Source organism: Oryctolagus cuniculus, chromosome 12 (assembly GCF_051225735.1).
Source record: "Oryctolagus cuniculus isolate XC-2025 breed Fujian yellow rabbit chromosome 12, ASM5122573v1, whole genome shotgun sequence".
Taxonomy (NCBI): Eukaryota; Metazoa; Chordata; class Mammalia; order Lagomorpha; family Leporidae; genus Oryctolagus; species Oryctolagus cuniculus.
In genome coordinates, this window is record NC_142878.1 from 18,343,998 (window position 1) to 18,371,184 (window position 27,187).

The following is a 27,187-nucleotide window of genomic DNA, read 5'->3' on the forward strand; positions in this document are numbered from 1 at the left end:
TTTGGGGCAAGTAAAATGAAGTGGAGATCTTTTCCGAGTCTCAGGTTCCTCAAATGTAAAATGTGAATAGTACCCAACTAATCGAGTTGCTGAAGAATCTTCACAGACTAGGAAGTGTACATATTGTAACTATTATACATTATCGTTGTTATTATAAACATAAACAAAAGTCTCCTCAACCAAATCTGGGGGAGAATCTTGATTTCTGCAATGATATCTCCTAAAAATAAAATTTTTTAAAAATCTCAAAGTCAGAGTCACTATTTGTAATTTACCTTTTTAAAGATTTATTTATTTATTTGAAAGGCAGAGTTACAGAGAGGGAGGCAGAGAGAAAGTCTTCCATCCACTGGTTCACTCCCCAAATGGCCCCAATGGCCGGAGCTGGGCCAGTCTGAAGCCAGAAGCCAGGAGCTTCTTCCAGGTCTCCTATGTGGGTGCAGGGGCACAAGCACTTGAGCCATCTTCCACTGCTTTCCCAAGTCATCAATAGAGAGCTGGATTGGAAGTAGAGCAGCCGGCACTCGAATCAGCACTCATATGGGATATGCTGGCACTGTAAGCTGGGGCTTTACCCACTATACTACAGTGCTGGCCCCTGTAATTTACTCTTATAATAAATAGTGGTTTCACAATTCTCAGTGGTGGAATAATATCGAAGATTCCTGGAAGGGGAAGTATTGTATCCTGCAGCTGTGGATTAAAGTGGCAAATGTAGGGTAGGCATCTGGCACAATAGTGAAGCTTTGCGAGTGCCTGGGTTCAAGTCTCAGTTCTGCTCTGCATTTCAGCTTCCGGCTAACGCACATCCTGGGAGGCAGCAAAGATGGCTCGTGTACTTGGGTCTTTGCCATTAATGTGGGAGACCAGGTCAACACAATTTGAGCACTGCTGTCGAGTTTGTATGTCCTTATACGTCAAAATCAGGAAATACAAAACTCACTGGTATTTAAAGAATGAAAAGAGAAAATTTCTAATCATTTGAGCCATAGATTTCTACTAACATTTATGTATCTGGGAGGCAGCAGATGATAACTACCTACCACCTAGGTTGAGTCCCTGTCACTCACCTAGGAGACGCAGATGGAGTTCTGGGCTCCTGGTTTTCACCTGGCCCAGCCCTGGCTATTGCTAGCATTTGAGGAGTAAACCAATGGATGGGAGATTGATCTCTCTCTCTCTCTGTATCCCCCACCTCTCTAGCTGCGACTTTATCTACCTCTCAGATGAAAACAAATATTAAAAAACATAGATTTTAAATAGGAAATGTCCAGAATTTAAAACAAATCTAATAAATCAAAAAAAAAAACATATACATATAAAACAAATCTAATAAATATCTAAAATTAATAACATTCAGGATAGCTGCCATTTTACACTAATTTGAGTTACTTGAAAAAAAAACACATAAAAATTCTACGTTATTTAAAAATATATAAAAATATGTTAGCACTGTTTAAAACAAATAATCTGGGCAGATCTTACAAACTAAATTACTCATTGGCTATACATCTATAGGTACATCAACCCTCAGATAACTGTATTTGCAGAATTAAGCTCTTGGCATAAAAGCTTCTATCCAACTTCCAATAAGTTGATTGCTAATTTAGAAAACAGGAGACTAACATGCCTTGAATGTAGATGATTTATCTGAGTAATGTACATTTAATTATTAAAACTCATTAAAAGACAATGAAGTACTTGAGTGTTTTTAGTGTGGTGTTATGACAAAGTGCTTGCCTTTTAGGGGCAGGAATGTCTGGAGGGACATTCCTGCGTGAACATGTGGTTGAGAACTGAGAGACTATGTTTGAGCAGACAACTTTATCTGTAAGACACTTCCTGCTGGTGGAGCGGCCTGTGAATCAGCTACTAAAGCAAATTCCTCTCAGATGTGGCTTTATGAAAGATGCCACAAAGACTAAAAGAAGCTTTAAAATTACAATAGTTCTATCTCATGAAAGAAGTAGCACATGTGGTATGAATTCACGTATGTGAAGTACAGAAACAGGAACCCGAATCTATGCAGTTAGAAGTCAGAATGGTGGTTTCATCCTCATGGAGGGTGGAGGCTATGTTTGGGGGAAACATGGGGGCCTTGGAGAGTGCTACAATGTTCTGCTTCTAGACCTAGATACTGGTTGTCAAGTGTACTTTATGTGTGAAAATTCTTCCATCTAAGCTCTACACTTGGGTACACTTTTCTGTATATAGATTATTTTTTCATAAAAAATTACATTTTTAAAAAAGCATAGGTTTTGGCACTTTCTTTTCACTGGAAATACCAGTGAGCTGAAAAAATTCAGAAGCAGACGAAGAGTCTTGTGCTCTGATCTGCCTCTCAGCAGAGCTTGCTAGCTCAGCTACTTGATGCTCTCTGAGAGCCACTCGACTGAACGAAAGCACAAACTTTAATCCAATTTTAACTCATCTTGAAAGCATTTTGAAATCCTAATATGTTCTATAAATGCATGTTCGAGTTTATTTTTGGTATAATAAAAATTTGCTATTTCAGTGTATGCCTACAAAGTAAAGGCATCATAAATTCACATAAGCTCAACTGTAACTCTTGCTCAACAATAACTCCTATAATTCTATCCTGACTACATTAACATTAGGCACAGAGAAAGTCACTATTATAGCATGCTTACAAATGACATTGGATAGTGATCAAAACTAAAGTCAAAAGGCATCTCCCTACTGTTGCTGAGTAGTTTGAAACTAAGAGCCTCAAAAATTAATATACGGAAAAACCATTTTCTGAGATGGAAATCCTTCCTAAACATGAAAATGTCTCTCAAATTATGGCTTGTGACCATCACCAAAAATACACTGTCTTATCTGTGTAGTCTTTACAAGGAGTTTTGCCATACCTAACTATTCCTAACTAAATTTGGGAACAAAAATTAACCATGACATAGTGACCAGTTCACTTCCCCAAGGCCAGACCCAGTAACTTTTGAAAGAGTGAAAGAATGAAAAATGAGCTTTCAAGTACAGGAAGCCACTAGAAAATAAGAACACCACCATTCCATATTCTAAAATAAGAGCTCTAAAGATTTCTGTTGAACAGTAAGTTTCAGGGTGAGGGAGAAGGGAAAGAATGGGAGGGGAGAGGGGGTGTCTGCTCACTGTACACATGACACCAATGGGAACCAGGGCCGTCCAAGTTCTACGTTACCATTACTCTGGGTAATAGCTCCAAGCTGTGAGGCACAGCTGTACGGGCCCTGCCAGCGAGGCCATCGCAGCAGTGCTTTGATAGCATGGGGCCCCAAAGTGTCAGGATATAGAGAAGGCAGCAGTTGTTGGCTGTGAAAACAGTCTGATACAAACCAGATGGGAACTTACTAGATGGGCAACACAAAGGAAAACAATTGGCTCATTCAACAAAGTTAGGCCCTGCCCCAGAGAATTCGAAGAAGACAATAACAGTCACCCAGAGTTGATGCAAACAAGAAACAGTGACTTGGTTATAGTTTAAAGAATTGTTTTTCCTCAGACTAAACAAAGTTTTGATTTCTAATTCTTGTATTCATTAATTGTAGTCTGGTATACAGGCCTTTTTGCCAAAGACAAATATTTCATTTATACAAAATATACTTTTTTGACACCAGAGATATATGGGGATACAGAAACTAATTTTGTGCTGCTTCCTGTAAGGTGCTTTGAACACAGGCTGAGTTATTTGAGGAAACTGGCAAATTTAGGATATGATTGATCATGCTGACATAGTAATTAGAAAATATCCAACACAGTATGTCCAGGATTTCCTAAGTCCAGATTGTGTTAATGCAGGCAGAGTGACAATGAAAGCAATGATCACAAGGCTCTCACTGGAACTACAATTCTACCTCAAAGATTTTGTTTCTGACTTCATCGGTTGGTACAGTGATGCTGCAATTACATTCCCAGAACAACAGGGCCCACGCTCCCCCTAAGCGGACTGTGAAACTCGCGCACACGAAGGTGCCTGTGCCTTCCTCAGTGGCAAGTACAATCCACACTTAACACAGATTTTTTTTTTTTTTTTGGACAGGCAGAGTGGACAGTGAGAGGGAGAGACAGAGAGAGAAAGGTCTTCCTTTGCCGTTGGTTCACCCTCCAATGGCCCCCGCGGCCAGCACACCGCGCTGATCCGATGGCAGGAGCCAGGTACTTCTCCTGGTCTCCCATGCGGGTGCAGGGCCCAAGCACCTGGGCCATCCTCCACTGCACTCCCTGGCCACAGCAGAGAGCTGGCCTGGAAGAGGGGCAACCGGGACAGAATCCGGCGCCCTGACCGGGACTAGAACCCGGTGTGCCAGCGCCGCAAGGTGGAGGATTAGCCTGTTGAGCCGCGGCGCCGGCCTTAACACAGATTTTAAGATTCATGTGGCAATAACATTTCACTCCCAGACTTGTAGCTCTGTATTCCACAACACAATAACACGTCTTATTACTTTAACACAGAGTCAATAGCAGTCTAGCTTAAGATAACGCACAAGTTATATATTTCTTCTCCTGGAAACCCCAGCACAACTTGGTCCCTTGCATTTAACACTGATTGAAAAATGTGCCCAAGGAAACCTTAAACTGGTAATCACCATTCTTAGGTGATGGATAAGGTGCCCATCAGGGAAATGCTGAAAATGAGATATATTTACACAGTATCTGTCACATATGTATTTGAAAATATTTTATAATTAGGTGATCCTGTTTCATGCTTTTATAACAAAAAGTAGTAATCAGGTTCCTTGAAAGACATTCATCTGTGGAACTGTGAGAATGACTATGGCACAGGAGATATAAATCGGGTTTCCCCAGGTGGTGTTTGCTGCACGGCCTGGATTATTGCCACTGACACTTCCCACCCTAAAACCGGAGGCTGAACACATGAAGATACCTTTGTGGCTCCATCTGATTTCAAACGCATGCAGGATAATTCTGAGGTAAATCAGAGAAAGAAGAGTGGGGTAGCAATTTTATGTACAGGCTGATACCATCCTAAGTATTTCCTGTCATAACCATTTCCCCCAATCTCGGCTGCACATGCACACACACTCAGACTTTGTTCAAAAGTCGAAATTAGCTTGCGTGCTGGGGCTGAATAGCTGACTGCTTTGACTAAATGTACATCAAATACAAGAAATTGGTCTGGGCTCATATTATTAAATTTGAATTCTCATGTGAAAAATAGGATGAGGAAAAAACATGTTCTATATTTAAGCATTAAAAATAAATGCATCATTCATCAGTGAATCAATTCTGTTAAACATTTGTTCAGTTTTTCTCAACACAAGAAATCAACTCTTACAAAATTTTTACAGGTTAACTTCCTTTCATTTACTGATAAGTGCATTTCTTAGATCTTGGTTTAACATGAAGAACTACAGATGGTTTCATTTCTAGTATTAATTTCATTATCTAATAATAATATTGATAGGAATATTGATATTATTTACACATTTCTTCAAAATTTTACCATTTGTATTTTTAAATATTTCATTTCAGAATAGTTTAAAATTTAAAAAGCAAAAAATCGTGGGGTAATAACAAAAAGTTCCCACATACCCCATCTCCCCTATTAACATCTCATATTAGCATCTTAGCCACAATTAATGAACCACACCAGTTTCCCCCTAACTTTCCAAAAACCTTTTACCCCTCCCATCTTCTAGTATTTTATACTCATATGTATATCAACCTAATGGAATAACATAAATTTAAGAAAAAAAGCTTTCAACAAGTTTTTGTTTAATCTGTTTACATCATACAGGAGGACCTTTTACGTCGCAGGGAGTTTGGATTTTATTTTATTGCAACAAGAAGTCACTGGAGAGTTTTGGGCAGGAAATCATGTGATCTAATTTATATAGTAAAAAGATATTTCTGGCTCTCAGTGTATAAGAGACAATAAGGGAGCAGAAATAAAAATAGGAAGACCAGTTGAAAAACTGATTAGGCTAATATCAGGGTTGAAGGATACTATGTTTAAAAATCAGCTGTACAACTACAGAAGGCAGGAAATTTTCCTTGACACAGGCTGCAGAAAAAATATCTTAGCCAGTTTTATTAGAACACACAAAGCCACAGACTCAGGCAGCAACTTTTAACAACTTCTGTGAACACTGAGACAATCAAATGGTAGTGATGTTACTCAGTCTCTCTGAGCCTCAGCTCACTCATCCACACAACAACAAGGCATCTTTCCACACTCTCAGGTCTGTTGTAGGATGAAAGCTACAATACAGGAAAGTTCTTTATCAGCGGTAAAGCATTTGACAGATGTTAGTTTCATTATTGCAACTTTGGGAGAGAAACAGATCTACTATCCTACTTGAAAGTAATTGTGCTCTGTCCTAGAGTAAGGAACTCTATGCAAGATATACTGATTACTTGAAGTATGATCCAACTAGTAAGAGCTTGGGAACACTATCCTATAAGGAATCATAGAAGGCACATCCCATGCAGACTCCGGGGTATGATTGCTGTCATCAAGTATTTGAAAGGTTGTCTCACTGAATGACTTGTTTCTAAGAGAACTAGAACTGCTAAGTGAGAATTTATGGAAAGGCGAATGTCAACTCTGAAAGAATAACTAGTGCTTTCCACCCGTAAAATGAAGAGCAAACTAGCGTGTTCCCTGAGTATTGTTGAGTCTAATGGCCCTTTTGTTGACTCTCCTTTCCCTGCTTTTACACCCTGGGAGTTTCCGCGCATTAAACCTGGGATGCTTCTCTTTCCTATCTGTCCTACTCAGTCCCTGGGAAATCATCCACACCCACAGCGTCAAGTAGCATCTTCAGTCACCTCTCAGACTGCGTGTGCTGCTCAAATACCAGACCAGAAGACACCATGTTCATCTGCCCCTCTGTGGTGATTTCAATCTTGATTACTAAATCAAGGTTCTTTCTTGAGGCTGGCGCTGTGACGCAGCGGGTCAAGCCACCGCCTGCAGTGCCGGCATCCCATATGGGTGCCGGTTCGAGACCTGGCTGCTCCACTTCCGATCCAGCTCACTGCTATGGCATGAGAAAGCTGTACAAGATGGCCCAAGTGCTTGGGCCCCTGCACCTGCATGGGAGACCCGGAGGAGGCTCCAGGCTCCTGGCTTCAGATCGGCACAACTCTAGCTGTCGGAGAGTGAACCAGCGGATGGAAGACCTTCCTCCCTCCCTCCCTCCCTCCCTCCCTCCCTCCCTCCCTCTCTCTCTGCCTCTCCTTCTTTCTCTGTGTAACTCTGACTTTCAAATAAATAAATATTTTTTTAAAAAAAAAGGTTCTTTTGTTTTCTTTTTCAACTAACGAACCAATCTTCCAATCTTCAAGGAGAGACTTTAAGATCGTGTGAGCATCCTATTCCTCATCATAATCTCCCTGTACTTTCTGGCACTCATTGATGGTTCTTGCCTGACCTAATTTTTACTATGATGGTTGTACAATGCTGACTTTCCAACTTAGCTTTCACTCCACATTTGCCAGTGAACAGTTGGCATTCATCTGTAAACTCTATTTTTCTTCCAGCACTTATAATTATCTGAAATTGGTGCAAGTTGTTTTTATTATCTGTTATATCAATACATATAAGCATAAACTCTGCCAAAGTAGAGATTTCACCTATTATATTTACCAGTCTGCCCAAGGCTTTGAACAATGCTTGCCCACATAGCATTTACTCAAGAATGAATGAATGAATGAATGAAAAGAAAGAAAACTGGGAACAAGCCACCTGCCGCAGATGGAGCAATAGGGAAATATAGTGCACTTGATTCAATACACATTTGCTGAGAACCTATCATTTTTAAAGTCATGCAGTAGAAAGCATGTGGTATAGGTGTCAGGTGTCTCTAAGGAATTTACTTTCTACTTCTCTAGAGGAGAAGGCAGACTGTAAAAAGAAATCATACAAGGTATTGTGGGGAGCAACTCGGACTAGACTAAGTTACTGGAATTAAGACTTATTCTATGCATCTGCTCTCCCACAATATGGCGCTGGGAGAGGAGAAAACAGCTTCTACACAGCTGCCTCCAGTTCAACCAATAAACTGTAGGACCTGCTCCTGATTGGAGGAGAGCAGCGTACTCGGCGTGTGGGTAGCAGAGTTGGGATTGGTGGAAGAGGACTATAAAGGAGGAGAGAGACGGCATGCACCAGGAACATCTAAGGGGAACATCTAAGGGGAACACCTGTGCAGCCCCCGAGAGAGCCGGCCGGCGGTGTGCCGCTCCCCCGCGGAAGTGGGGAATGTGGCAGGGGGAACCGCCCTTCCACGAAGGTGGAAGGGTTGGTAGCCAACCCGGGAAGAACCAGCAGCAAACCCGGGGAGGGCCGAGCAGACAGAAGAACAGCGCAGGGTCCTGTGTCGTTCCTTCACGAAGAGGGGGAGCGACAGGTATGAAAGAAGAACTAAAAATGATGTATATACCAAATGGCATGGATGAAAGAGAGAGAGAGAGAGATAGAGATGAGAGAGAGTGAGCGAGCAACCTTCCATCTGCTTATTCACTCACCACATGCCCAGCTGCAGGTGGGCCAAGCTGAATCAGAAGCCCAGAACTTCATCCAGGTCTCCCACATGGGCTGTCAACCACTACCTTTCAATGTACACTAGCAGGGAGCTACATCTGAAGAGGAGTAGCCAGGACTGGAATCGGCATTCTATTATGGGATGCAGGTGTACTAAGGTGCAGCTTAACCCACTGAACCACAACACCTACCCTTTAATGATTTTTTTGAATACTTCATGGGTTTCCAAACTGTCCTAGCCTTAATGTGTACTTTTAATTGGGATGTCACATTTTCTTGATATTTCTTGAGTTGTGTCAGTTTCTCTCTTGGATTTAAAGATGAGAGAGAATTGTTGACAGAATGCAACTAAGATCCTCACCTGCCAGTAGAGAGGATTATGGCTTGGAAATCTCCCTGGTTAGTAACTTCATTATATTTAGCTGACATGCAAATCAATGGAAAAGTATAAAAAATAATCCAAGGGACATATATGCATGTACAACATGTATCTTATATTTAAGTATCTTGTCCAATGTCACCAGCTGGTGAACAGTAGCGCTAGGACTTGAACTCAGGCAATCTAACTCCAGATGGCATGCTCTGTGCTGCAGTGCTCCGACTCGATTAGAATAACAGAAGTCACCACATCACATTACCAGCGGTACTGGTTTAACATTCACACTCCCAAGCCCCACTGGAGGTAAACATTCAGAGTCTTGGGGTGAAGACCGAGATTAGCATTTTTTTTTTCTGTGTTATCTCCTTTCCTCTTTTTTTTTTTTTTATCTATTATTTAATGAATATAAATTTCCAAAGTACGACTCATGGGTTACAATGGCTTCCCCCCCCATACCGTCCCTCCCACCCACAACCCTCCCCTTTCCCACTCCCTCTCCCCTTCCATTCACATCAAGATTCATTTTCGATTATCTTAATATACAGAAGATCAGCTTAGTATACCTTAAGTAAGGATTTCAACAGTTTGCTCCCACACAGAAACATAAAGTGAAAAATAATAGATGATTTTTTTCAAATGATGATGAAATCAGATCAGACCTATTGTCATGTTTAATCCCAGTGAGAGTCAAGTTGGGAATTGATAATTTCTTTTTTTTTTTTTTTTTTTACAGAAGATCAGTTTAGTGTACATTAAGTAAAGATTTCAATCGTTTGCACCCCCATAGAAACACAAAGTGAAATATACTGTTCGAGTACTCGTTATAGCATTAAGCCTCAGTGTACAGCACATTAAGGACAGAGATCCTACATGAGGAGTAAGTGCACAGTGACTCCTGTTGTTGACTTTACAAATTGACACTCCTGTTTATGGCATCAGTAATCTCCCTATGCTCCAGTCATGAGTTTCCAAGGCTATGGAAGCCCCTTGAGTTCTCCGACTCTTATCTTGTTTAGACAAGGTCATAGTCAAAGTGGAGGTTCTCTCCTCCCTTCAGAGAAAGGCACCTCCCTCTTTGAAGACCTGTTCTTTCCACTGGGATCTCACTCACAGAGATCTTTTTGCCAGAGTGTCTTGGCTTTGCATGCCTGAAATACTCTCATGGGCTTTTCAGCCAGATCCGAGTGCCTTTAGGGCTGATTCTGAGGCCAGAGTGCTATTTAGGACATCCGCCATTCTATGAGTCTGCTGAGTATCTCACTTCCAGGAAATTTTTATGTCTGCTAAAGCTTAAGAAACACCCCCATTAGAGACTAACAAGCTATTCAGTAGACTCAAGATGCATTCTAGGTGTATAATATGTCTATATTATTTCCTTGCTCTAATTAATTCTAAACTCTAGAAAATATTTCATTTCAAGTATATGAACAAAAAGGGAAGAACTGTGTTAATAAAATAATCCACAGTTCCTCTGGTTGAAATAGTGTTCTTAACTTTATATAAAACTAAAATCAGTAACAAGTTTCAATAAACAATTGTTATGTTGGGTAGAGCAGCACATGTAATACATTAACTGGTGACTGTAGTTCATTTTATGTGAAGGAGGGCAGTGCTATATAATAAAAATATTACTGCCTAGAAGATTAGATGCTACCACCAGTGCTAATGATGACATTTGGTTCTATTGAACAGGAAATGGTCCCTTTACTCCCAAGACTTAAGTATTTCCTTCACTGATATCAAAATATAAAGATGTTTCCAAATGTATATTATTTTATGAAGTTAAATTATTTTTAATGGCTGTTGAATAAAAGGGTTACTGTTTGATGTAATATATTTTACATCAATTTGATTTTTATTAAAAATCACAATAAAAACTATAAGTTTTGAGGGAATCTAGCTAACAACGATGAAAGGTTTACAGAAATTTTTGGAATGTTGGCAAGTTTTCAAAATAACTCTGGTGTATATTTTTGATGAGCTGTGTTTAATGTCAGGCAGACATGTGAAAAATCCAGGCTCCCCATACACAGTACATAGTTAATTCCACAAAAAAGAAAATTAGGCAATTTCCACACTGCTTCTACACTGAAAAGGAAATTACTTTTTAGCACACAAGTGAAAATGTTATAGAAATCTGTGAATATCCAGTGTCTTATTCAATAGATTTTCCACATTAATCTATGCATTCTGCTCATTCTGAGGGAAAATCCTTAGCTGAGCATTTCGGTCTCCTTGATTATATATATGAATATATATTATCCTTAAACCAAAGGTGTAAAAGTCTTTTATCAAGGAACACACCGTTGAACTAATCAGCTCTGCTCCAAACTCCATTAACGTGCCAGAGAAACTTCTTGTCTTATATGGCTTATGCCTCCACCTCCATCCAAACATCCTCAGGTAAAATGCAAGAAATGCATATACACAAAGACAGTCTGCAAGCTGACCTAACCAACCTGCTGCCACGTTTTACTTTTTTTTCAGCACTGTAAGGAAAAAGTGACAATTTGACAATATGATTATATAAAGATGTTTACCTTTTTACATTTAATAGAGGTGAAGTGTTTAATAGAGATGAAGTGTTTTAAAGAAATGGTTCTTCTTGGGGCTGGCACTGTGGCGTAGCAGGTAAAGCCGCCACCTGCAGTGTCAGCATCCCATGGGGTGCCAGTTGGAGTCCCGGCTTTTCCATTTCTGATCCAGCTCTCTGCTATCGCCTGGGAAAACAGTGGAGGATGGCCCAAGTCCTTGGGCCCCTCTGCTCACGTGGGAGACCAGGAGGAAGCACCTGCCTCCTGGCTTTGGATTGGTGCAGCGTGCCAGCCATAGCAGCCATTTGAGGGGGTGAACCAACGAAAAAGGAAGACCTTTCTCTCTGTCTCTCTCTCTAACTCTGCCTGTCAAAAAAAAATTTTTAATTAAAAATAAAAAAAAAAAGAAAGAAAGAAATGGTTCTTCTCAACTACCCGTTGTTTCTTTTATCCCTTGGGAGCAGATGCTTTTGTATCATCCCTCTCTCTAGGTCCTCAGAACCTTCGATAGGACTCTGTGTAAGAGAGATACTAAAAGAGGTTGACCTAAGAATATACAGGGGGCTGGCACTGTGGTGCGACGGGTTGACACCCTGGCCTGAAGCGCTGGCATCCCATATGGGCACCAGTTCTAGTCCCAGTTGTTCCACTTCCGATCCAGCTCTCTGCTGTGGCCTGGGAAAGCGGTAGAAGATGGCCCAAGTCCTTGGGCCCCTGATCCTACATGGGAGACCTGGAAGAAGCTCCTGGCTCCTGGCTTCCAATTGGCACAGCTCCAGCCATTTTGGCCATCTGGGGAGTGAACCAGTGGATGGAAGAGTCTCTCTCTCTCTCTCACTCCCTCTCTAAGCCTCTTCCTCTGTGTAACTCTGCTTTTCAAATAAATAAAATAAATCTTAAAAAAAAAAAAAAAAGAAGAAGAAGAAGATCTGGGCCCTTGGCTTTGGCCTGGCCCAGCCTTGCTTGTTGTGGCCATTTGGGGAGTGAACCAGCAGAAGGGAGATCTCTCTATTTGTCTATCTCTGTCTCTCTGCTTTTCAAATTAAAAAAATTAAGAAAAAACTGCTCTCAGATCAATATTTAATATGATTTAACTTTCCCAGTCCTTGGGCATATTTTTGTTTGCGTAGCTTACTCTTTGCTCAAATAGTATGTCCTCAAAGAATGAAAAAAAATTTTAACTTTTAAAAAATTTCCTTGAAAGGCAGAGTGATAAAGATTTCATCTGCTGGTTCATTTCCCAAATGGCTGGAAAGCTGGAGCTGGGACAGGCTGAAGCCAGGAGCCTGGAACTCCATCCAGGTCTCCCGTGTGGATGTCAGAGGACTCAAGTAATTGGACCACCTTCCACTGCTTCCCAGGAGCATTAGCAGGGAGCTGGATAGAAGCAGAGCAGCAAGCCTTGAATGGTGCTGATATGGAGATCCCAGTGTGACAGGCAGCAACGTATCCCACTGTGCCACAATGCCAACTCCAAGAATGAAAATTTTCTTAGTACCATAAAAGAAGTCACACAATCTTTGAGAAAAGCAAGATTTTAGATTATTCTCCTGTGGCTGGTTGTACCACTACTACATTCAAAAGTGTTAATAATTTAAAAATGATTGTAATGAAAAACTCTCATTTTTTCTCTTTCATCCTTTTTTCCTTTCTTCAAACTTACTACTAAATAATATAATTAACGGCCAGCACCACGGCTAACTAGGGTAATCCTCCACCTACGGCGCTGGCACCCCGGGTTCTAGTCCCGGTACCCTGGGTTCTAGTCCCGGTTGGGGCACCAGATTCTGTTCCGGTTGCTCCTCTTCCAGTCCAGCTCTCTGTTGTGGCCCAAGAAGGGAGTAGAGGATGGTCCAAGTCCTTGGGCCCTGCACCCACATGGGAGACCAGGAGGAAGCACCTGGCTCCTGGCTTTGGATTGGTGCAGTGCCGGCCGTAGCAGCCATATGGGGGGTGAACCAACGGAAAGAAGACCTTTCTCTCTGTCTCTAACTGCCTGTCAAAAAAATAAAAATAAAAAAAAAAAAATAGAATTAAATGTTGCCGGCACCGCAGCTCACTAGGCTAATCCTCCGCCTTGTGGCGCCAGCACACCGGGTTCTAGTCCCGGTCGGGGTGGCAGATTCTGTCCCGGTTGCCCCTCTTCCAGGCCAGCTCTCTGCTGTGGCCCGGGAGTGCAGTGGAGGATGGCCCAAGTACTTGGGCCCTGCACCCGTATGGGAGACCAGGAAAAGCACTTGGCTCCTGGCTTCGGATCAGCGTGGTGCGCCGACCACAGAGGCCATTAGGGGGTGAACCAACGGAAAAAGGAAGACCTTTCTCTCTGTTTCTCTCACTGTCCATTCTACCTGTCCAAAAAAAAAAAAAAAAAAAAAAGTAGCTCTTGCCACAAAATGTTAAGTCATGCAATAAATATTTATTAAATGCTTATTCAACAAACAGTGTAGAACAAGAAAAGGAGTATGTTTTATAATCAGTAGGTATGGGTATGAATTCTAAATCTTCAACTTCTAAATTGTGTGCTTTCAGGGCCAGCGCCATGGCTCACTTGGTTAATCTTCCGCCTGTGATGCCGGCATCCCATATGGGTGCCGGGTGCTAGTCCTGGATGCTCCTCTTCCAGTCCAGTTCTCTGCTGTGGCCCGGGAGGGCAGTGGAGGATGGCCCAAGTGCTTGGGTCCTGCACTCACATGGGAGACCAGGAGGAATTACCTGGCTCTTGGCTCCGGCCGTGGTGGCCATTTGGGGAGTGAACCAACGGACGGAAGACCTTTCTCTCTGTCTCTCTCTCTCTCACTGTCTAACTCTGCCTATCAAATAAAAAAAAAAAATTGTGCTTTGGGCAAATTAGTTAACCTCTTTTGTAAAATTTACATGAAACTACCTGGATGACATGGTATTGTGAGGAATACCTGAAATAATACTATAGAGTGCCTAGTAAGTCTTCAGTAAATGCATATGACTGTTAAAAGCATGGTTACATTCAGAACAGAAAGGAGGTGGTAGGAGAAGGTTGGTGAAAGTGAATATGGATGCAGTTCCAAGAGGGTGGAGCAGGGAGGGAGCTTACTGCTCTAGTCCAGCAGAAGATAGGTTTTAAAAAAGTGGAGAGTGTTTCAGTGTTCCAGGAACAGAGCAGGGAAATGAATATTTATCATGAATAACTGGTACAGAAACAGATGGATAGACCAATGGAACAGAATTGAAACACCAGAAATCAACCCAAACATCTACAGCCAACTTATATTTGATCAAGGATCTAAAACTAATTCCTGGAGCAAGGACAGTCTATTCAATAAATGGTGCTGGGATAACTGGATTTCCACGTGCAGAAGCATGAAGCAAGACCCCTACCTTACACCTTACACAAAAATCCACTCAACATGGATTAAAGATCTAAATCTACGACCTGACACCATCAAGTTACTAGAGAACATTGGAGAAACCCTTCAAGATATTGGCACAGGCAAAGAATTTCTGGAAAAGACCCGGGAGGCACAGGCAGTCAAAGCCAAAATCAACTATTGGGATTGCATCAAATCGAGAAGTTTCTGTACTGCAAAAGAAACAGTCAGGAGAGTGAAGAGACAACCGACAGAATGGGAAAAAATATTTGCAAACTATGCAACAGATAAAGGGTTAATAACCAGAATCTACAAAGAGATCAAGAAACTCCACAAAAACAAAACCAACAACCCACTTAAGAGATGGGCCAAGGACCTCAATAGACATTTTTCAAAAGAGGAAATCCAAATGGCCAACAGGCACATGAAAAAATGTTCAAGGTCATTAGCAATCAGGGAAATGCAAATCAAAACCACAATGAGGTTTCACCTCACCCCGGTTAGAATGGCTCACATGCAGAAATCTACCAACAACAGATGCTGGCGAGGATGTGGGGAAAAAGGGACACTAACCCACTGTTGGTGGGAATGCAAACTGGTCAAGCCACTATGGAAGTCAGTCTGGAGATTCCTCAGAAACCTGAAGATAACCCTACCGTTCGACCCAGCCATCCCACTCCTTGGAATTTACCCAAAGGAATTTAAATTGGCAAACAAAAAAGAGGTCTGCACCCTAATGTTTATTGCAGCACAATTCACAATAGCTAAGACCTGGAACCAACCTAAATGCCCATCAACGATAGACTGGATAAAGAAATTATGGGATATGTACTCTTTAGAATACTATACCGCAGTAAGAAACAACGAAATCCAGTCATTTGCAACAAAATGGAGGAATCTGGAACACATCATGCTGAGTGAAATAAGCCAGTCCCAAAGGGACAAATACCATATGTTCTCCCTGATCGGTGACGACTGACTGAACACCAAGAGGGAAACCTGTTGGAGTGAGGTGGACACTATGGGAAACGGTGGCTTGATCAGCATAGCCCTGACTGTTAATGAACAACTTAATACATTATCCCTCTTAGTAGTTTTTTTATCTGTTCTACTTAATATGACTAGTTTAGTTCTGTAATTGATGCACAGTTATTCTTAAGTGTTGAAAATTAACTGAAATGTGATCCCTGTTGAACATGGGAGTGGGAATGGGAGAGGGAAGAGATGTATAATTTGGGACATGCTCAGGCTGACTTGCCCCAAGTGGTGGAGTTGGAAGCATACCAGGGGATTCCAATTCAATCCCATCGAGGTGGCATGTACCAATGCCATCTCACTGTTCCAGGTGATCAATTTCAGTTCACAGTTGGTCATGGTGGAGGGACTGGGAGTCAAAGGGAGCACATAGACAAGTCTAGTACCTGCTAACGCTAACCGATGGAGTAAATAAAGGGGGAGTGATCCAACATGGGAAGTGAGATACTCAGCAGACTCATAGAATGGCAGATGTCCTAAATAGCACTCTGGCCTCAGAATCAGCCCTAAAGGCATTCGGAGCTGGCTGAAAAGCTCATGAGAGTATTTCAGGCATGGAAAGCCAAGACACTCTGGCAAAAGATCTCTGTGAGTGAGATCCCAGTGGAAAGAACAGGTCATCAAAGAAGGAGGTACCTTTGTCTGAAGGGAGGAGAGAACCTCCACTTTGACTATGACCTTGTCTAAACAAGATAAGAGTCGGAGAACTCAGAGGGCTTCCATAGCCTTGGAAACTCATGACTGGAGCATAGGGAGATTACTGATGCCATAGACAGGAGTGTCAATTGGTAAAGTCAACAACAGGAGTCACTGTGCACTTACTCCTCATGTAGGATCTCTGTCCTTAATGTGCTGTACATTGAGATTTAATGCTATAACGAGTACTCAAACAATATATTTCACTTTGTGTTTCTATGGGGGTGCAAACTGTTGAAATCCTTACTTAATGCATACTAAACTGATCCTCTGTAAAAAAAAAAAAAAAAAAGAAATTATCAACTCCCAACTTGACTCTCACTGGGATTAAACATGACAATAGGTCTGATCTGATTTCATCATCATTTAAAAAAATCATCTATTATTTTTCACTTTATGTTTCTGTGTGGGAGCAAACTGTTGAAATCCATACTTAATGTATACTAAGCTGATCTTCTGTATATTAAGATAATCGAAAATGAATCTTGATGTGAATGGAAGGGGAGAGGGAGTGGGAAAGGGGAGGGTTGTGGGTGGGAAGGACGGTATGGGGGGGAAGCCATTGTAATCCATAAGCTGTACTTTGGAAATTTATATTCATTAAATAAAAGTTAAAAAAAAAAAAGTGGAGAGCGTGCAGTCTTAGGGAACAGATAGGGAGAAAACAGCAGAGGAAACTCCACGCAAATTAGAGGGACACTGTGGACCTATGTGGAGGGCAGGGACGCCCACAACTCAGGACTCCAGCAGCTGAGAGCCTACGCACCAGCACTGGAAAGTGAGGTGAGACCAGACTATAGCAGCCCAAGCCAATGGCACTAAAACTGCAGGAAGAGTTTAGAGAGAACCCAGCTTGGAGCCCCATTGGGGATAGTGCACCTGGCAAATCAGAGAAGGAAAAAAAAAAGGAACATATTACTCTCTCTTCGATCACTCAGTGGAGTCCTGTAACAATGCCATAGTGCAGGTGCCAGTATGATTTTGAATAGGAGGAGTAGCAGGAGCAAACAACATTACCTTATTTCTAATTTTATTGAGAAAACATTTAGTCTTTCACTATTTAAGTGTAATATTTTTTATTGTGTTGAAAAGATTCCTTTTACTCTTGGTTTTGTGAGAATTTTTATCATGAATGCATGTTGAATATTGTCAAAGACTTTTCTGCATCTATCGAGATGGTCTCCTGGGCTTTTTCTTCTTATTCTGTTAGTACAGTTACCAACATTGATTTTTTAATTGCTGAACCAACCCTGCATTCTTGGAAACAGTCTTCCACTTGGTCCTGATTTACTGTCTTTCTAATAAATTACTGGATTCAGTTTGCTAACATTTTATAGAGGAATTTTTATCTTTGTTCGTAATGGCTATGGATCTATAATCTTTTCTGGTATTGTCTTTGTCTGGTTTTGGAATCAGAGTAACCTCCGCTTGTATGTTTGTATGTTGCATCCTCAACTGACAGAATTCTCCAGTGTAAATATCTGAGCCAGTGATTTTCTTTGTTGGAATTATCCATCCCTTGACCCCACCCTCTCTACATATACGTTTTATTTGAAAGGCAGAGAGACAAAGAGTGACAGAGAAGCAAACAGAGAACTCCCATCTACTGGTTCACTCCCAAGCGCCAACAGAGCCTGGAACTGAATCCAGGTACTCTAATGGGGGATGTAGCCACCTTTACTATTTGGCCAAATGCCTACCCTGTCCTATCATTTAACTAAAAATCATTTTCCCCATTGATTAAATTTCTGATTATTACCTATTAGGATGGTCTTAGAATTGTAAGAGAAATAATAAGGAAAATATTTTTAAAAGAGAACTATTCTAACATATCACTTTAAAGAATTTAACAGTTCCTACGTTCATCACAAATAAATGGATTTAAAACTAGTCTTTCAAGTTAACTTGTACAGTAAAAAGGGAAAAATAAAAATGACTAATATAACTTTTAAAGATTTATTTATTGCCGGCACCATGGCTCAATAGGCTAATCCTCCGCCTTGCGGCACCAGCACACTGGGTTCTAGTCCCGGTCGGGGCGCCGGATTCTGTCCCGGTTGCCCCTCTTCCAGGCCAGCTCTCTGCTGTGGCCAGGGAGTGCAGTGGAGGATGGCCCAAGTGCTTGGGCCCTGCACCCCATGGGAGACCAGGAGAAGCACCTGGCTCCTGGCTTCGGATCAGCGCAATGCGCCAGCCATTGGAGGGTGAACCAATGGCAAAAGGAAGACCTTTCTCTCTGTCTCTCTCTCTCACTGTCCACTCTGCCTGTCAAAAAAAATAATAATAAATAAAAAAAAAAAGATTTTTTTACTTGAAAGGCAGAGTTACAGAGAGGCAGAGGCAGAGAGGTCTTCCATCCACTGGTTCATTCCCCAAATGGCTGCAAGGGCTGGAGCTGGGCCAATCTGAAGTCAGGAGCCAGCAGCTTCTTCCGGGTCTCCCACGTGGGGTGTGGGGGCCCAAGGACTTGGGGCATACTCTGCTGCTTTCCCAGGCCATAGCACAGAGCTGGATTGGAAGTAGAACAGCTTGGACTTGAACCGGTGCCCATATGGGATGCCGGCACTGCAGGCGGCGGCTCTACCGGCTACACCAGAGCACCAGCCCCTAATATAACTTTTTCAAGGTGTTTTCACTATCCAACTGTTAGATACATTAGTATGTACAATTAGGTAAGTGTAGTATTATATAGTCAAGAATATACTCAATAAGTTCAATAATAAATGAAAAGATTTTGTTCTTATATTCCAAAGGTATCATCTGTTAGAATATTCAATTCAATTTCCTCTTTTATATTAAAACATAAAGGTAAAAATCAAAGGCGAAAAAAGAACAAGGGTTCTACATATTTCCTGGTGGCAGAGCACTAGAATGAACCTGCTTCTTGCTACATTCACACCTTCAGTTCATTTTTAACAGGTGATCACTGACAGAGCTGCTATTGCTAGCAAATGGCTTGCTTTCTTTATATACACATATTAAGCTACTATGCATTTCAAAGTAAAATATATGACACCTCCTCTCTGAGATAGGCATAATTTGGGGTTTAAGTATTCTTAGAAGCATTTATCTGCCAGCAGTGACATACTTCTGATTCCCTTGTGATAAGGTGAATTTCCTTATCTTCAAGCCCTCTATGTATGAAAAACAGGACTGAATTCTTTCAAGGTCACTCCAAGTCCCCAAGAGTCCCAGAGGATTATTCTGGCACTCTGACTCTGCTATTTAATGAAACTTTCAGCAATGCCTCAGAGTGTCATCAGAGATGAAAAATAAATTCCACACAATTCATGGGGAAAAACGCATAACTGACTATGCTAGAATTTGCCAAGATAAACATACAAGAAATATTCAGGATGGTGATGTGTATCAATTATAGAGTAAAAGGGTTAGCTTCTATTTAAGGTGCTCTATTTATATCTTACTGGGTATTTATTTGTCTTCAGACTGACATAGGTCTGCTTTCCTAACTTTTGTATTTGATGTAAAATTAAATGCCAAGAATTTTGAACATATTAAGTCTAACTGTTATAAACTCTTTCTAAATAAAACTTCCTCCTACTAGCTAACATCCTGGTTTCTTTTAATCTTCTTATGATTTTTATTGACTTACTAAACATCAGTTGGATATTATTTAATGACACTGCTATAAGTTAACAAAAATGTACTTATTGCCACCCTGTGGTCAGTCATATATCTTAAACTGAAAACAATCTCATTTTCCTAAAGAGAGATTTTTAGTCTTTTAATATCTTACAAAAGACATCTTCCTACCAGTTAAGAAAAACTGTTTTATTAGTTACAATATACTCCAAGAAAATTGCATTCATATATAATTTTAAGAAATTACTATTTTAAAAAATTAAATTAAATGAACTATCACTGATCAAGAGTGCTAGCAGCACTTGGTAGAAGGACAAGTCCTAGTATTATTTTAGAATATTTTTGCTCATATCTCTATCCTGCCATGATTAATAAGATCATAAGAGTTACAGGCTAGTTTTTTTTTTTTTTTTTAGGATTCTAAACCATAATATTAACACTACTATGATTAGGTTTCTTAAAAAATGGTCAGGAAGGCAATGTTCTGAGAATTTGGAGCAAGAGAGGCAACAGAAAACAAATGCAAGTTAAAACCTAAACCTCAACTCATATGGAATAATCCTAATAACTCTATTGAGCATTTCCTCTTTGAGGTCCTTCCCAAAATATCAAAAGCATAGTTATATTTCCAGTTACACTGGCATTCAATAATAGGCATTTACTCAAATGTTATTCGAACATTAAATAAAAATCACAGTGATAAAAGCAAAGAAAAACATTCCATTGCTCAAAATACTCCTACTACTTCTTCCCAGATTATGGATAGAAAACTTTTAAACAGAAGAGATCTTACTTTCCATCACCAAATTTCAGAACATAGGTTATACAAAACATGATGACTAAGAAGCAAGAAAGCAAACAAAGCACAAAACCAACGAACAGCCTTATAGAAACACAGAGACATCAGAATGCTTTAACTCTGGTTGTGGAATTAAAGTTCAACCACACAATTTTGATAAACAACAGAAAGTTCATTCATATAATAACATGTAACATGAGAATCGCTTATTTTTTAAGTTATACTTACCGTTAACATAATCACACAACACTAAATAGCCTTTACAAAGCACATTAACAGCCATGTTTTTATCCTGTGTTTAGCATATTATAATTTAAAACAGACAACTATGAAATAGATTTCAATCTATGTATAAGTAAAAAAATCCTGACATTCAATTGTATAAGAACCAAAAGGTAGGACTAAAGGAAAACAATACCTAAGAATTTTTAAAATTCATTAGAAATGTTTTATTGGTGAAAAGAACAAATTTATAGCCAACTACCAAATTCTTCACCTGAATGGAGTCTGAGAAAAAAAAAAAAAACCTAGAGACAAAAGTAAGATATACATAAAAATAAAGAATCCTCATGATATGCTTGCTCAATAACAAGCTGAGGATCAAACCACTATATTTTTTTCTGAAAACAAGTCTTACCCTGTTGCTGTGGAAGTGCAGCTCTTACACATAGTAAATGACTTTGTGCTGGCTTGTGTTCAGCTTGCTTAGCATCCTGGTCTTGCTTCTGTTGGAACTACAAAATTCAAGATACAAAGTCATAATATTATGTTTAAAATACTCAAAAAATCTTAGTAGTCAAATTGCTGGTATGCTTATCAAACAAAATTTTAATAATATGCTTGCTTTCTAATTGCCTTTTCTGTTGTTATTTACCAGCACTTCTAGCAAATCGGTGATGATACACATATTACAAAAGGAAAGATACTATTAAAAAATTATAGAGGTTTGGACAATATATACGGATTTTGAATATTCAAGTCATTTTTTCCAACTTTTATTAGAGAATTCAGAGGCACTTATAAGACAAAATATCCTAGATTTACATATACATGATGGATTTAACAGGTAAGAACTTAACTCAGCTGTAAGCTCTTCCATATAACCATTTTTGCATAAAATAAAAATTTGCATAATGCACTGCAGTTTTTAAGAGCTTTTATATATAGTAACATCCTTTAATTCTCACAAATGTGAGTAGGTATTGTTATCCTCCATTTGCCATTCAAGAAACCATAATCTCTTTCTTATCTATAACCTAGCCAAATTTGAAATTCAGAGTAGTCACAAAACTAGTTCATAATCACATATCAGAAATTGTAATGATTTCAGCCATTTTCATTCTTCCCTTTCCTGTTATGAACGAGTCCTTAGAAATAGCTATCAGATATACTTTAACAGGGACTCTGGACCTTATCAATAAACACAACCACAGAAGAATCTCAAACACTTGTTTTCAAGTACATAAATATGCCACTGTCTTTCCTGAGAAGTAAAAAGGGTAAACAACTAGCTTTAACTCTAGTCTTTTAGGATTAGAGCCACTGGCTCTGTAGGTTTCTACCTGAAAGGAAATATTAAATGAGTTTAAATATGTAAAGTACATAGAACAGCATCTAGCAGAGTAAGTATGTTAAACAAGTGTGTGCTATTATTTTAACCAACCAAAGAAAATAAATTCACATAGAAATCTTAGCTACACTGGGGCTGGCACCACGGCATAGTGAGTAAAGCCACCGCCTGCAACACAGGCGTTCTATATGGGCACTGGTTTGAGTCCTGGCTGCTCCACTTCTAATCCAGCTCTCTGCAGATGAAGGCCTTAGTACTTGGGCCCCTGCACCCACGTGGGAGACCCGGAAGAAACTCCTGGCTCCTAGCTTTGGCCTGACACAGCTCCAGCCGTTGAGGCCATCTGGGGAGTGAACCAGCAGATGCAGGATTTCTCTCTCCCTTGCTCTCTTTGTCTCTTCCTCTCTGTGTAACTATGCTTTATAAATAAATAAATAATTTTTTACAAAAAATAAAAATATTAGCTACAGAAATCTAACAATGGAATTTTTTGAGGCCCATTTTTCTGGTAACACTTTATAGTTTTATTTTAAAACAGGTCAACAGTTAAAGGAAACTGTTTTTTAGCAAGCCTTCTTGAGGTCTTAGTGATAGTTAATAAACTTCACATTTTTCAGTATACAACTTGCTAAGTTTTGACATAATTATATGCTCTTGAAACCATCATCACAATCAGCATACTACAGTGAACATATACATCAATCTCAAGTTTGCCTATCCTTTTGTATTTACTCCTCTTCTCCACCATCACTAAGCAAGAACTGAAACTTTTTGTTACTAGAATAGTTTGCATCTTCCAGAATTTTAAATAACTGAATCATAGCATACGCTTTTTTTTTTTCGGTCCGACTTCTTTTCCTCAACATTTTATAAGAACCATCTATGTAATTATATGTATCAATAATTCACATTTTACTTCTGAACATTATATATGTCATGTCACAGTCTGTCAATTTACCAGTTGAAGGATGTTGTGTGTTTCCAGTTTGGGACTACTATAAATGTAAATTTGCTTTGAATATTCAGGCTTACATCATACTGCAAACATATGTTTTAGTCTCCTGAGAAACTAGGTATAAAATGACACAGATTTGATGGAAGATAGATTTTACTTTTCAAGAAATTCCCAAGTTGTTAGTGTTTCCCCAAAGTGCTTACATCATTTTACGCTTCCAAGCAACATGTAAGAGTTCAGTTGCTCTACACCCTTGGCATGACAGTCTTTTAAATCCTGATATCCTAGTGGTACCCTACTGGATGTGTACGACTATCTCATTGTGATTTTTATTTGTATTTTTTTGTGACTAGTAATGTTGAAAATCTTTTTCTGTGTTTATTTGTTGTTCATGTATGTTCTTTTGGTGAAATATCTGTCTAAATGTTTTGTTCACCTTTTTAGTTGGGTTGTTTGGTTTCTTAATATTGGTTCTATTGAGTTCCTTATATATTCTGGATACAAATCTTTGATCAAATATGTGATTTCTAAATATTTTCTCCCAGCCTGCGGTTTGTCTTTTTGGTCTCTTATCAGTATGAGTCTTTGTTTTGTTTTTTAAATTATTTATTTATTCTATCTATTTTGAAAGTCTGAGAAAGAAAGAGACAAAGAGACAGACTAACAGAACTCCCATCTGCTGGTTTACAATCAGAGCTGGGTCAGACTGAAGCAAGGAGCTGGAAACTTAGTCTGGGTCTCCCATCTGTGTGGCAAGGACCCACTTAGCGGAGTCATTACTTGCTGCCCGCCAGGATGCACATTAGCAGGAATCAGGAATCAGGAGCAGAGCTGGGACTGAAACCCAGGAGCTCTGTTACGGGATACATCACATACCTGCCCTAAACAGTGAGGTCTGAGGAACAGAGGTTCTTAATTTTATGAGACCAATCTTTAAATTTTTTCTTTCATGGATAGTGCTTTAGGTTATCATATCCATGAAACTTTTGCCTACCTCAGGGTCTGCCAAATTAAAAAAATTATTTTATATGAAGCTATTAACAAATATTTATTCATTATTAACTGACTTTCCTAGTGTTTGAACATAGGTTGGTAATACTGAACCCTAAATAATGGCGTGTTTCATAAATAATTTTATCTCATATATTGTTGTTTTCCTCTTTAACACCATTAAGTGCTGCACAATATTATGCAATGAATACACTGAATAAATTAATATATAAAGACAAATGAACTGCCAGTACATAAATGCAAAGTATTTTTAGATTAATGTCACAGAGAGCAACTATACTATTTCTTCAGCATACAAGATTGCATAGGCCACTGGCATCATTCAACATGAAATTTCTTGTATTTTTGTGGGAAAAATTTTACCATAATAAACATTTAATTACTGAGTATCTATGATGTATGTACTATGTACAGTATAGACATACAGAGATTTAAATGATACCTAACTATGTGCCAAATCTTTAATAGTCATTATTTTAATCTTTAATTTAAACATAAGGAAATTAAGGCTTAGAAGAGGCTAAGTAATGTGTCCCAGGGCACACTCAGAACCTGGCCAAGCTACGATTGACGTCCAGGTTTGAGTTAATAAAGAAAAGAAGTTTGGTTTGAGGTATCTGGTTCCACAGAGTGTTCCTGACAATGTGCCATGCAAAGGCAAGACTGTTGGAATTTTCATTGTAAAATACAAGTGCTATTTATTTAGTACCTGAGAAAAATCTTCAGCTGTTTTTGGTAAATTACCAACATTTTCTTTAACAGTCAGAAGTGTTGTGGGAACTACAACGTTAGAGACTGGCTGCAACTCCAATTCTCCCAAACTCATCGGACCATGACTAGCACAGGAACCTTCACAAATATTACCTGTTATCAAGTGTAGACAAAAGGTTAAAATAAATTGTTAATGTTATTCTAGAAAAAAAAACAATTAATTGACTAAAACTACAAATATTTCTCATCTGCTGAATTAGAAATGGCAACATACTTCAACCCCAAACCTGGTAAAACACCTGGTACCAATCCTTTACTGCAATTGAAACCAAAGCTCATAGAGATTGCAAAAAGTACCTATGTTCAAACAAATCCGCAGAATATTCTCAGTCAGGGTTCCACAGTCAACAAGTTGCCCATGAGTCTATCCTCATGCCCCTTCCCACACATCACTGTTAATATCCTACTTACCTTTTCAATCACTAGGACTTAACAGAACTTTTATCTAAAACATAACCTTAAAACAAAGGGCAGTGGCTGGTGTTTGGACCAGTGGTTATGCCACCACTTGGGACACTCGCAACCATATCAGAGTAGCCTCTGGGGAGTGAACTCATGAATGGGAGATCTTTCTCTCTCAAATAAAAAATGAATTTTTTTTTAAAAAAGGACAGGGTGATTTCCTTGGTAGGAACTGATGGTATTGATGAACTCTGTCCTGTAGATATTTGTCTTTAAATGATCAAGCTCCTTTTACATTCATCTAAATGGCATCTCAGGCAAATCAATAAAAATAAAATAGTGGAGCAGAGATATCTACGTATCTAATAATATCACTGCTTACATGTATTATACATCATACTCTATTTCTTTAGAATTTGGAAGACAGTGAGACAGATCTTCCACTTGCTGCTTCAATTCCCCAAATACCCATAACAGGCAGAGCAGGGCCAGGAACTCAGTCAGGGTTTCCCATGTGGGTCACAGGGACCCAACTACTTGACCCATCAAGCGTTGCCTCCCGGAGTGCACATTAGCAGGAAGCAGGACTGGAAGCACAGCCAGGACCTGAATGAGGAACTCCGATGCGGGATGCAGGTGTCTCAACTAGTATTGAACCACTGTACCAAATGCCCATCAGATACTTTATACTTTAGCACTTTCATATATATTATCTCATTTCATTTAATTGGAACCTCATAATAACTCTGTAAGGTATGCAGGTCAGATAGTGTTACAACCAATTGAACTGACAAATCCAAGGTTAAGAGAAGTTAACTACTATCCAAAAATCAAAGGGCTAGTAAGAGGCAAAGAGGAATGAAAATTTGCATTTCCAACCCCTCGTCACTGCATTTTTTTTTTTTTTTGACAGGCAGAGTGGACAGTGAGAGAGGGTTCACTCCCCAGATGGCTGCAATGGCTGGAGTAGAGCTGAGCCGATCCAAAGCCAGGGGGCCAGAAGCCTCTTCTGGGTCTCCCATGCAGGCGCAGGAGCCCAAGGACTTGATCTCCCAGGCCACAGCAGGGAGCTGGATCAGAAGTGGAGCAACCAGGACTTGAACCAGTGCCCATATGGGACGCTGGCACTGCAGGCGATGGCTTTATCCACTATGTCACAGTGTTGGCCCCAGAATGTAGTTATTTTTTTTTTAATTTTTTTTTGACAGATAGAGTTAGACAGTGAGAGAGAGAGAAAGGTCTTCCTTCTGTTGGTGCACCCCACAAATGGCTACTATGGCCGGCACACTGCACTTCTCTGAAGCCAGGACCCAGGTGCTTCCTCCTGGTCTCCCATGTGGGTGCAGGGGCCGAAGGACCTGGGCCATCCTCCACTGCCCTCCCAGGCCACAGCAGAGAGCTGGACTGGAAGAGGAGCAACCAGGACTAGAAACCAGCGCCCATATGGGATGCTGGCACCACAGGCAGAGGATTAACCAAGTGAGCCATGGCGCTGGCCCAAGAATGTAGATATCTTAACAGGCATCTTAATCACTAGGCCAAATGTCTGCCCAAAATTTGTTTTTTAATTCCATTTTTC

The 27,187-nt window shown here is 40.0% G+C and overlaps 1 protein-coding gene across 9 annotated transcripts in view; it reads right to left on the reverse strand.

The window, feature by feature from the left end:
* The window catches only part of KIAA0586 (KIAA0586 ortholog), a 118,717-nt gene that overhangs the window by 11,993 nt on the left and 79,537 nt on the right, over positions 1-27,187 (reverse strand). For 8 of the 9 annotated variants that reach the window (XM_008269722.5, XM_008269714.5, XM_008269716.5 and 5 more), the window contains 2 exons: positions 25,145-25,299; positions 21,537-21,633 (listed from right to left, as the gene is read on the reverse strand). In XM_008269722.5, the coding sequence (XP_008267944.3) occupies positions 21,537-21,633; positions 25,145-25,299 (252 nt within the window). The remainder of the gene's footprint in view (positions 1-21,536; positions 21,634-25,144; positions 25,300-27,187) is intronic. The other variant, XR_007910261.3, reaches the window with a different exon arrangement.